This window comes from Limanda limanda, chromosome 14, assembly GCF_963576545.1.
Source record: "Limanda limanda chromosome 14, fLimLim1.1, whole genome shotgun sequence".
NCBI classification, from domain to species: Eukaryota; Metazoa; Chordata; class Actinopteri; order Pleuronectiformes; family Pleuronectidae; genus Limanda; species Limanda limanda.
Window position 1 is genome coordinate 9,101,108 of NC_083649.1, and position 13,124 is coordinate 9,114,231.

The window sequence follows — 13,124 nt, forward strand, 5'->3', positions numbered from 1 at the left end:
TAATCGGGCACCTCCAGGCTAAATATGCACGATTCCAGAGACCCTCTTTCCAAAGGACCTTTCTTCTTCATTGATCCGGCTCCTGTTGTGTTGTGTTTAGTGACTCAGTGTTTTACTGTTTTTAACATAATGCCCGTTAGCGTGTCCCTGTACATTTTGTATTAGCGTCACAGCATGGAGTCCGTTGAAGAGCCACAGTGACTCACAAGGACTTTGTCTCTGTGAGTCAGATAGCCTATAGAGTTAACCTCTCTCTGCCTCACACTCTCTCTCTCTCTGGGCTGTTCATGTCTCCCTCTCTGCTCTTGATGATTATTTTCTTCGCCATTCATTACCATTCATGAGCTGTGGTGTTTCAGGGAACAGACCCACCACTTGGGTCTCTAGACATCCGGCGAACGCACCGCAGCGCATTAGCAAATTAGTGAGTCAGCGAGGTCTCGATATGGTCGCTGATGGACGGATAAAGAGCTGATAAGACACGTACCTGCAGCTCAGGGACTTATTTGGTTATTCACAGGCAACAATGAGGAAACATGCAAACATAAAACACACAAATAAACACCCAGTATCTTCCTTATCCGTCTCCTGGTGCTCAGAGTGCAGTGGGACTCTTCACCTGATTACAGGGAAGGAAGGTTCATATTGGTGACCATGTACAGACCTGAACACAGAATGCAGTTTTTGTTCTGTATGCATTCACAGCATCAGTCGCCTGGGATTAAGTAAACTAGACTTCTGATTGGAGAGTTTTCGTTCCAAGTCTCGCTTCAGCAGGTTTTTCACCCCCTTTAGCTCTTCATTGCTCCTCAAATTTATGTATTCTGTCTTTGGCCTTAAAATGGCTGAAATGTAACTCTCCACCTTCCTCCCTCATTTCATGATTGGGACCCCACCCCTGTCCCGGTGTCCCCACCCTCACAACTCACCTCCATCCACTGAGCCCCACCCACAGGTTTACAGGATTGGTTTCTTAGGTTTGTGAAATCCCAAACCCTGGCTGTCTGAATCCACTTTGTCAGACTGGCATTTTTTCCCTTCACTGTTAATGTGGAAATACTTAGCTATGGCACTGACTCTGGCTTTCATCATATAAAATGCTCCAGGGGGGGACACGGTAACATATCTTTAAAACTTGCTTTTCCCTGGAGCGGGACTTTAAATCTCTGCAGACAAAAGTGCCCCCGAACAAAGCATTCAGCCCCCGACAGTCGAACGCTGACATTGCTTTCTGCTGCTGCCAGAGGTTGAATGTGTGTATCTGTGTAAGTAATAACTGACGTCATCTACGTGTCTTTGTTTCCAGGTGTCATGTTTGCAGGACTTCTTCGGGGACGAAGACATTTTTGTTGCGTGTGGACCGGAGAAGTACCGCTACCAGGATGACCTGATGCTGGACGAAGGCGGTGAGACGACTCGCATTTCACATTTGTCGGCCCATCTTGGGTTCTCTACAGGGCCAATGTTGTAGCAATAGTATTTCTGTGTGTATGTGTGTATGTGTGGAAAGTTGTGTAACTCATGCAGTAAAATGCATGAGAAAAGTGACATTATTGGCCACCTTGCTTGTCACGAAACACATTGTGGATTTTGTTAAGACGTGCAGATCCTTTCACACACTTGCAGATGTGCTACAATAGAAGTGCAGCAAAAATCACATGTAAAGTAATAGATTGTGTTGCCTGTTTCCGATGCAACTGATGACACCTATTTCCAGCTCCAAGAGGAAATCCCTTCAGCCATGACACCTGGGTGAATGTGCTAATTTGACATTAAGACAGCGAAGAGAGAGAGAGCACCTCAGTGTCCAATGACGTTAGACATCACACACCGGGGGGGTAAAAACTAAAACAAAAGTGATAATGAGATAAGAGTCAATTAGTGTGTTTTTACTTGCATTTAAACGTACAATTTTGGTGCAAAATTATCTACACATTCACAGATCTATGCATGCATTTGTTATACATATGCAAACACTAATTTGCAGATACTTGTACACATGTACTAACCTGATTCCGCACACAAAATGAGATACTGTTACACAACTCTCCACACACACACAGCTTGTTCACAAAAAAAGCCCCCCCCCCTTCCCCCTGTCTGCCCTGTGTGAGCCTCCTCTCCCTGGATCAGGTGGCCGAGCTCTGTGAAGACTCTCCAGCTCATTACGCTCCGTCGCCTCTCTGCTCCTCTGACTTTATCCCAAAGCCTTCCTCACTGTCTGGATGTGGTTTGTCCTCACTTCACCCACCTGCGTCTCTGTCTCCCCCCCCCCCCGCTTCTCCGTCTTGGCTGTCACAGCAGACTCCTGCCATTTAGCCCTCATCTGCATTCTCCCCTCTCTCTCTCTCTCTCTCTCTCTCTCTTTCTGTCTCCCACATGAATGACTGTGCCTTTTGTTCAAAGGTTGTTTTTTTTCCCCAAGTCATCTGTTCCCCTTTGTGTTCATCCCACGGGCATCGCCGGTGCCCACCTCCTCCCTCCTTCCGTCTCCCTTTCTCTCGTTCCCCCTCTCCCTTTACTCTCCTCACATTTCGAAACAAATATAATGGCTTGTTGCTTCCATTAGCCAGATTCCCTTTGGTAGCGCTCCTCTCTCTTGATAAAGACCATAAAACAGCCTCCTACACGCAACACGGCATTCAAAGACCATGTTTCCAGGGTCTCTGCACTTTCATTAGTTACTGATGATTGTCTCTTTTAAGTGGTTGGTTGTCTAAAGGGAAAGAGGGGGTGTAGGCGGAGAGATAATTTGTTAACATGAGGTCGTTGAAGGTGAAGGGACAAGCTTATACTGACAGTTTTCAGGTGCTTTGACAAATCTGAGTGTTAAACCCGGCCTTTGACTTTTGTGGACTTACCTTCACAAATTTGAGAAATATTCCAGACACTTGACTTCTCTGACATCATGCTGGCGTTGTCCTTCTGTCAGTGATGTAAACATTAAAATGGCTGTTACACAGTTTATATTAGGATTAAATGACCTTGTCTGAGAATAACGAACCTTGACCTTAACCTAAACCTAACCTTAAAAAAAGGTATTTCTGTTATGTGGACTTGCTTTTTGTCTCCATAAGGAAAACAAGTCCCCGTTATGTGACTCTGTAAACAGCATCAACATGAGTAATGTTATTTTTTCTTCGTCCTCTGGGACACGGAGCTCATTTTGACACCTCCTCATGCCTGATGTCCTGGAGCCCAGGGAACAGGAGGCACCGGAGGTAGAAACGCACTGACAGAAAGGCAGAGCGGCAAACCGAGCCGAGAGACAGTCGCAGTCAGAGCTGCAGACAACTTTGCCTCCTCTCAGCATCACTATAATTATCGCCTCTGCCTCAGCTCTGGCACACTGTCATCATGTTAACATTCTGCATTGTACATTACTCACAGGGCCACAATGGCTGCCACACAAGCTCATAACACACACGCACACACACACACACACACACACACACACAGACACACAGAAGTAGACAGACTTGCCCCCATGCTCATATATGCAGCTAAAGAGATATGCCAGATTTTCTCCTTCCCGCTGGTGTAAAATAACAATGAGCTACAATGGGGTTTGGTTAATGAGCAGGAGAGGAGCACATTTTTGGGGATGAAGGAGGCAGGCAGGGTGTGTGTGTGTGTGTGTGTGTGTGTGTGTGTATGTGTGTGTGTACACCATCACAAGTTCACGGACTGTGTGTCTGAAAAATGTCAGAACTCATTTTTGCAGGCGACCTCCAGGTGAAAAACAATTACAGCTGTGTTGATACATTAGTGGTTTTGTGTTTTCCAGACTAGAGGTCAGAATCAATCAAAAATATTAAAACGATACTTGGTTTGTAAACCATAAAATTTGAATTTCAGCGCAACAGAATTGTATTTCAAAACGCTAGGTTGTTATTGTGTTTTAACACAATGACATATCACAGTGTCACACACTAGAAATTTTTTCCTTCAGTGCCTGTGTTTGTGTATTTACCAAAGCATTTGTCTGTTTTGTCCATGTGCTTTTTGCAGAGTGTCGTGTGATGAAGTCGGTGAACTACGGGAAGATGACCGGCTCTCTGACCAGAAGCTCCCCCAGGACCGTCGTCCAAGCCCGACGCAGCAAGTCTCCTGCTTCCTGTAAGACAATTCAATTAAGTGTCTTCCTTTGTCTCCTCCTCCCCTCCAATCCATTAATGGAATTCTTCATGGTTTAATTGGCCTGACAGATACTTACCCTGCATGCGTGCTGGCTTAACCGGATGCAGGGTATTGCTTTCACCCCTCCGTGTGTCTGTTTTTGTGTGTGTGTGTGTGTGTGTGTGTATCTATAGATATCTACAGATTTTCTCTTAAAGGTCAAGGACAAGGTCAACAAGAATATGTTCATTTATCTCCACAGATAAGAGTTAATCTGAAGCTTAAATTGATCAAAAGGTCAAGTGGATACAAAGAAGCCAGAAAATTAAGTTATGCGTAGTTCAAAGATTTATTTTTCGAGGTATCTCTGGGTCCTGTTGGACTAAAGAGACGACCCGAGGATTCTAGATCGATGAATCATTTATGATCGTGTGGAAAGAATGATGTCACTATGAATTCAGAATATGATGACATACAGTGTAGAAATGCATTTGATTTTGCAACCAATAAGATCAGAGACACAATCTCCAGCTTATTACAAAGTTACACTGCCTTATTGGGGTGTGTACAGTGTGTAACCTCCTGCTTGTCAATGAGTGTGTGTTCCCTTGTGTATGTGAGTTTGTGCATGAGGAGTGTGTGCAGCCTCTTAGTCCTAATGGACACAGTCGGGACTAGTTTGCGTCTTAATACTTCCTCATGTGACCACTTTTCCAGCTCATCACTCAATCAGTGTTTCAGACTCACATCGAAGGAAAACAGTATGAATACACACTGCGATGAAATCAGAGCTCCGTGTGTGGAGCGTCTGGCAGTGTCAACTCTGTGTGTGTGTGTGAGCTGTGTGAGCTGTGTCTCTGAATATATGAATTCAGAATGAGAATGATTTCACAAGGGAACGGAGAAAAAGGCAAACAGAGAGGTAAAAAAAAGCGAGTGAGGGAGTGGGAATGAAGATGAGAGGGAAAGAAGAGGGGAAGAGGTTGATGATGCAATCCTGCAGCTCCCCCCCCCCCCGGCCGCCCTTCACCTGATATACAAAAAAATTCAAAAAAAATGGTCAGAGCTTGCTATTGGGGCATCTGCATTGTTTATGGCTGATAATAAAAAAGCCAAAAATGTCTTTGGATGCAAGAAATAAAAAACTAAAAGAAGTGCCAATACACAGCAGAGTGATAATTGAAAACAGCTGAAGGCAGCGCCGTGTGTGGGAACCACGAGAGCTGCTGAGGACTTGGCGCTCTGCTCCGAGCTTCACCAAATATCTGGTTGTTCTTTTCCCTGATTGCACAGCTTGTGTTGTGGCTGCATGTAAAAAAAACGCCCAGTTATGCAACAGCACACTTGACTGCTCCTTCTCACCGTTATCACTTCTGTGATTGAGGTGCCTGGAGAGAGGTTAAGGTTGGGAATGATTCAATTGGGTGATGCAACGCACAGAAATTCCCCAGAAGGAAGCAAGTCTACCTGCAGCCGAGGACCACAGGGACACACACAGACACACACGGACACACACGCTTCTTATAATGTATATGTCCTATAATGAAAACCTGTAGTTGTTGATATGTGTTGTGTTGATTTGTGCGGTGGCAGTGAAAAGCAAAGTGGTGGAGAGAAGCAACTGGGGCGAGGAGAGAAAGTTCTGGGTGTTGACGGCTTGAAAACTTTGGGGAAAAGGTTATGAGAGTGAGTCATGCGCGGTCTGATCTCGTCGGCTGAAGCAAGTCTGGAATCAAGGTGCACTGGAGGGTGTGTGTGTGTGTGTGTGTCTGAGTGTGTGTCTGTGTGTGTGTCTGTGTGTGTAGAGAGAGAGAGGTAGAGATAAGACTGACTCGTCTTGGTTGCCATAGAAACATAGCACAGTAGGAGCATGTAGCTGCAGACACAATAGTCTGTGACGGCCATATTTGGCAGTGACTTCCGGTGAAGCGGCCTGCGGCGGAGCTGCCTGATGCCGGGTCCTCGCTGGAACCCTGAGTCAGAACCTTCCAGAAGGATTGTTTCCCTGCCGGCGCCGCTTCAGCCACCAACATCATCACATGTCCCCAGATTACTGTCGACAGCGTTTTGTTTTCAGTCCCCGAAACCTCATCAGTTTGCACCAGGAGAGTTTGTGCTGGAGCCACGAGAGGTGATAAGAAATAACTGATGGATCCTGACAGTTTGTGTGAGGCCGATGGTAACAGTCAATAACAGTTGTGTGTTGGTGTGTGTGTGTGTGTGTGTGTGTGTGTGTGTGTGTGTGTGTGTGTGTGTGTGTGTGTGTGTGTGTGTGTGTGTGTGTGTGTGTGTGTGTGTGTGTGTGTGTGTGTGTGTGTGCACTGAGATCTTGTCTCAAATCTAATAATGAACATTTAGATGTGATAAAGCAGAATACCTCACATGTGTGGGAAGGAAATTAGAGATTTCTGAACAGATCCAGTGTGTAACAGTGTGGTTTGATGTTTGTGATGAGAGGAGCCTTTCCTTTACACCTGTGATACACATGTGATATTTATTTAATATTTGAGAAACAGTGAGTTCAGTTTTTTCAGAACTATTGAAATTTGTTCTTATCCCATCAAACTGTTGCTGAAAGGATTAGTCAGTTAATTAATAAGCTGATCTGCACAAAATGAATCCTAATTGCAGATAAATGCAAAAGTACCAGATATTGATGTGTTGAGCTTCTCAATAGTGACGACCTGCTACTTTTCTCTGTTGTGTATAATTGCAAATTTAACATTACTAAATAAAAGCAATTGGAAAATTAAAATTAAAATAGGATTTTCACTTTTCTCTGAAAGTCTATTGACTAAACATTTAGTCAGTTAATCAAAAAAATAATTAACAAATTAACCAATAATAAAAATAATTCTTAGCTGCAGTTTTGAAATCGATATAAATAATCACAGGACAAATATATAAAACATCTGCAACGTAGATGAGTAGAGAGTAAGATATTTAAAGATAATAAATAAACTCTGCCGATCTCAAGGTTTTCTGAAAGCAGCCTCCAAGTCCCATGTTCATTTCTCTTTCAGTCAAAACACATGCTAATAAAGAAAGTTCTTCATCACATTTAATAATCTGGGCTGGAGGAGCTGCACAGAGAAGAAGTGATGTGTAAATGATGTCTGAGGCAGTGAAGGACAGACATAGACATAGATATATATATATCTAGAGAGAGAGAGAGAGCGAGAGAGAGAGAGAGAGAGAGAGAGAGAGAGAGAGGGAGAGAGAGAGAGAGAGAGAGAGAGACAGACAGAGAGACAGACAGACAGACAGACAGACAGACAGACAGACAGACAGACAGACAGACAGACAGACAGACAGACAGACAGACAGACAGACAGACAGACAGACAGACAGACAGACAGACAGAGAGAGAACACAACACGTTCTCAAACACCACCTGGTGTCCCTCTGTGTGTCTGGCCGCTTCTCATTGTGTGTGTTTCGACAGGAGTGTGTGTGAGGGACGCACAAACAGACTGGTGAGAAAGACAGACAGACAGACAGACAGACAGACAGACAGACAGACAGACAGACAGACAGACAGACAGACAGACAGACAGACAGACAGACAGACAGACAGACAGACAGACAGACAGACAGACAGACAGACAGACAGACAGACAGACAGACAGACAGACAGACAGACAGACAGACAGACAGCAGCAGCAAAAACAGACTGGTGAGACAGACAGTCGCACACTTGTAAACACACACACACACACATAGATACACACACACATAGAAGACAATCAGAAGTTTTATTGTAAAAACATAACCTGACTATGATAAATATTTGCCCTCCCTGTAAATGTTCTGGTTTTGTTTTACATTGAATCAAAGTGGACTTTTTTAAAAATTATTTATAGGAACATACTTTACATGATATTATAAAATACATTAGGATTTACTTCTTTATGAGGACACAGGCAGATCCAAATAGTTTTCAGAAGTCAAATTGAAAGTTAATTACTGCAACCAAGGAGATTATGTTTTCAGACCTGTCCGTTTGTGTGTTTGTTTGTGTGTTTGTTTGTTTGTGAGCAAGATTCTAGAAATATTGTGAAACAGATTTACGTGAACCTTGATGGAAGGTTGTTGTATGTGTCAGGGAAGAAACCCTTCAGTTTTGGTGCAGATCCGGATCATTTGCTGCACAGTCACAAATGTGTAAAAAGTGTTGAAAATAACACTCAAAGACAGAATGATGGATTTGAACACGCAGAATCAATTTAGAAACACAATAATAAGTAAATACAGGCTGCTTCCTGCTTTGAGAATTTTCCTCTCTGTCATTTATCTTATGAAAAAACATTAAAGCATTAAGACTTGTGTGTTGTATGTTTGGGAGGTGAATCACACTGTGGCTCTTAATCATGAGTCTTGATCTTCATTACTCATCAAATAATAATTGTGATATAAATTAAGAGCCTCAAAGTGACTGAAAGTGCGACACTAAAATTAGTGTGTTTATCTGATTAAATCTTCAGATACAAATTACACCTTTACTTTTTCTCACTCTCAGCATTGACGACAACAAGCTGATTGAATTTCCTTCTCATTTGAAATATCACTGTAACCAAAAGAAATCCACCCTCACGTTATAGATCATCTGAATGGTGTTATATATAAGTCCTATAAGTTCGGTGTATGTATACGCGTGAGTGGGTGTGAGCAGGTTCTTGTGTGACAGCCTGACACTGTGTCATCACTCTGATCTCACAACCCCAGATCAGCTCTCTGCACACACACACACACACACACACACACACACACACACACACACACACACACACACACACACACACACACACACACACACACACACACACACACACACACACACACGCACAGACACACACACACACACACACACACACAACCAGAATAATGTGAGAAAACTAATTTGCACTCATACATAGTTTCTCGCCGCGTCCCGCCATCTGTCTCCCTGCTCTCCTCCGATGCCTCATGTCAGCTAATTTTAACAGAGGCCTAGCGACGGTGCCAACGAGCATCACGCTGATACTTCGGGGGTCTCATCGTTGTGTCTCTGTCACGAGCAACACCGCACGACTTCACGTGGAAGTGCGCAGGGCTGACGACCAACAAATAAAACCCCGTGGATCGGCTGCCGGGACACTTCCTGAACTGTGATCGCACCACGTTGGCTGCCGTTGCCACTTTTCCTCTCGATAGAAACCTACACGGTACAAACCATATGAGCACAGGGAGCAAGTGAAATAACAGAGGCAAGGAAAACCTAATCCATGGCTTGGGCAGTATTGATATTTGCTCTAGGGGCGAGATTAAAACAAGCCTCGAGGCAGATTTGTGTTTATGAAGCAGCGATGTGTTTATGAATCTGAGAGGTTTGGCTCCTATTTCTTTAGGAGAAGATGTCCCATGTTTGTCATGAGTTGTATATTTCTGCTAAACCTCCTAGCTTCATGTGTTGAGTTCCCACATGTCCTTTTTGACAGACTTCTTATAGACCATGCATTAACTTCATCAAATGTTCATATAAAGAACCGTATGTGTTTGTAATTATAATAAAATAATTACCCCAGAGAATGTGTGGGGTGAGATGCAGTTCTGAAAATAACTGTGTGATTATACGCTTGTGCGATATGGAACGTGTTTGATAATATGATGAGATGTAAAGGGAAGGGTGTGATTGATTGGTAGTCAAGACTCATTAATCCATCAAGGCCGTTAAGCATTGAGTCTTTTCAAAGATGAGGCTGATATAAGGTTCAAGGTCATCCAGAATTTATTCGTCTTTCTAGAGATTCCTGTATATAAATATATTAGTGCTGTCAAACGATTAAAATATTTAATCACGATTAATCGCATTAATGTCATAGTTAACTCGCTATTAATCGCAATTAATCACAAATTTGTATCTATTCTAAATGTCCCTTCATTTACTTTTTTTCCATAATTTTTTTTTCATTTTAATGCTCTTATCAACATGGAAAAGTGGATTGGCTTGCTTTATGCAAATGTTTTATTTTATTGAAAAACAACATTGACAAACTGGGCGGTACAAAGTAATGAAATAAGAAGTACCCTATTTTGAAATAAATAAAAACATATAGCTGCAGCCTAATAGTGTAACAGACTGGGTTTATGTTTATGTTTGGTTTTGACGTATGTTCAGTAAAACACTGTGTTGAAGGAGTGTTCTGATGTCTGAGGGTCAGTGAAGGGGTCGGGGTGGGACATGTGACTGTTTGGACCAATAGTATGGGGTTGTTTGGGGATCGGCGGGTCAATAAGGAAGTGAAGGGTTGTTGATGTGTGCGAGTGACGGAGTAAGAGCGAGAACTGCACATGTTCGTGTAGGATAATAAAAGCTACTAAACCACGAAGAAGTTCCGTGTCCTGTGTAAGAGGGGATGCTACATAGCTTAAAATATATATTTTAGTTGTCGAAATATTAAAACAAAAAGCGAGAGCAGGTCAGACTGGAAGCGAACACAGATACTGAAGCTGCAGCTGCAGCTCTGCTTTAACTCGCGTTAAAAAAATTGACGCCGTTAAAATGGGTTTGCGTTAATGCCGTTAATAACGCGTTTAACTGAAAGCACTAAAAATATATATATATATATATATATTGAACCATTTAAGCTCAATGTCGAATTTATTGCTTGTCAATTGTAAAAAAAAAAAATTAGGAATGAAAAGATTCAATCCTGCCACATTCAAAAATTATTTTTCACTCTGCTTTGTTGGAATCACAATCTCAGTAAATGTTGCTCCACCACTTTAGTCCAGACGGAAATATCTTATTTTGTGCAGACATTCATGGTCTCTAGAGGATGAATGCTTATGACTAGGATGGATGCCTCGACTTTTCCTCTAGCGCCACCTTGAGGTAGGCGTTTGTGGTTTTGAGTGATGGGCAACAGCTGCTGACACTTCTGTTCCCCTCAGGATGAGTTGTGGAAACTTGCCCTCTAACATTTGCTCTCTAGGTTTATGACCAAATAGAGCAAAACTAATTGCATCCCCTTCAGCTTCAGATGTAGTGTTCTCAGTGTTTAGTTTTGGTTTTTAAATGCTTGGATTGAGTCGCAGATGTTTTGTACTTTAAGTTACATGGTTTGTTTTACATGTGTAGCCACCATTTTGACTCTGTATCTTATTATGAGGCCATGTTATGATTCTTAGACCTTTTATCACACATGGCACAGCTGGAGACCGGCGGGTACATGAGGTGCTGTCCTGTATTCCCAGCTCAGCTCATTTGTGAAGACTCGTGCAAAGAAGCTGAAACACACAAGCCAGAGGGGCGGCTGTGGCTGAGGGGGTAGAGCGGTCATCCTCTAACCAGCGGGGAGGGTCAGGAGTTCGATCCCATGTCTTCCTCATCTGCATGCCGAAGTGTCCTCGGGCAAGCTACTGAAGCCTGTTAATTGCCCTTGCATCTTATGTAGCTCATATCCAGCTCTACTCCTCCACAGCCGATGAAAACTAATCTAGAGTGAAACCATTAGACATGCAAAGTGTTTTGCTCCTCTACATTTTAACACTCGGACATCTCGATCGTCCTTCATCCAGAACATGTGTGCTGCCACTCATGTTTTCAGATTCTTGACCATCTCTTCACTGTCTGTCTTCATGAGTGAGTCAGTCAGTCAGTGCAGAGCTGCAGGAGTAAGAGAAACAAGCCTGATATGCAGAGCAGAGCTGCAGCCTTTGGGGATGTTTGGACAACAAAGTGCCATGCTCGCTCTCTCTCTCTCTCTCTCTCTCTCTCTCTCTCTCTCTCTCTCTCTCTCTCCCTCTCTCTTTCTATGTCTCCTTCCTTCTCTTTCTATGTCTCTCTCTGTCTCTCCTCCCCCCTTTCTCCTCCCCTCTCTCTTTCTTTGTCTCCTTCCCTCTCTTTCTATGTCTGTCTCTCTCTTTCTCTCTCTCTCGCTCTCTCTGTCTCTTTCTCTCTCTCTCTCTCTCTCTCTCCTCCCCTCTCTCTTTCTATGTCTCCTTCCTTCTCTTTCTATGTCTCTCTCTCTCTCTTCCCCACTTTCACCTTCCCTCTCTCTTTCTGTGTCTCCTTCCCTCTCTTTCTATGTCTCTCTCTCTCTCTCTCTTTTTCTCTCTCTTTCTCTCTTTTTCTCTCTCTCTCTCTCTCTCTCTCTCTCTCTCTCTCTCTCTCTCTCTCTCTCTCTCTCTCTCTCTCTCTTTCTATGTCTCCTTCCCTCTCTTTCTAAGTCTCTCTCTCTCTCCTCCCCCCTTTCTCCTTCCCGCTCTCTTTCTATGTCTCCTTCCCTCTCTCTCTCTCTCTCTCTCTCTCTCTCTCTCTCTCTCTCTCTCTCTCTCTCTCTCTCTCTCTCTCTCTCCCCCTCCTTCCCTCCTTCCCTCTCTCCCTCTCCTCGATGCGCGTCAGCCTTTGCGCAAGCATCCCTCCTCCCTCCTCCTCCTCCGGTGTAGTACAGCGCTGCTCCTTCTCTTCCATTCACCACAGTTTACTATCACCCTCGGACGGAGCTCGTACAGAGGTGCTGTCCATCTCCTCCTTCTCCTCTGTCCACGTCTCTCTGGATTATCACTGTGTTTTCTCCGTCATGCTGGAAGAGGAAGGTAGGAGGACCATTACACGTTCGGCGGATTCTGTCATATTCCCCTTGGAATGACGACCGCGTAAACTTCACGCGTCCTTGCTCCTTGTGTGTTCCCTCGGACATGCATGTGTGTGTGTCTCTGGATGCCGGCCGCTGTGTGGTTGTTTGTGTAGTACTATGAGGTCACTGGGAGATGTGATGTTAATGCTGTGCCGTTGTGTAACCGGGAGGAGTGTCTGTCCGTGTGCGTAACGCTGATGCTGATGCTGAATTTCATCAATGGAGATGTCTGGGAACGGGGCGAAACGAAAGCAGTTTATTGCATTGGCCTACTTCGTTTTCTCTATAAGACAACAGACTGGTGTAATGTGATGGAGGCAGCTGGTGTTTGATTCTGCTGTGCCCGGGTTCCATCTCCTCTGTGGCCTGAATAATTCACAAAGT

The 13,124-nt window shown here is 43.8% G+C and overlaps 1 protein-coding gene across 3 annotated transcripts in view; it reads left to right on the plus strand.

The window, feature by feature from the left end:
* The window catches only part of LOC133019900 (serine/threonine-protein kinase DCLK1-like), a 50,112-nt gene that overhangs the window by 14,665 nt on the left and 22,323 nt on the right, over positions 1-13,124 (plus strand). For 2 of the 3 annotated variants that reach the window (XM_061086490.1, XM_061086492.1), the window contains exons 3-4: positions 1,307-1,406; positions 4,012-4,119. In XM_061086490.1, the coding sequence (XP_060942473.1) occupies positions 1,307-1,406; positions 4,012-4,119 (208 nt within the window). Of the gene's footprint in view, positions 1-1,306; positions 1,407-4,011; positions 4,120-6,033; positions 6,043-13,124 lie in introns of all 3 variants that reach the window. The other variant, XM_061086491.1, reaches the window with a different exon arrangement.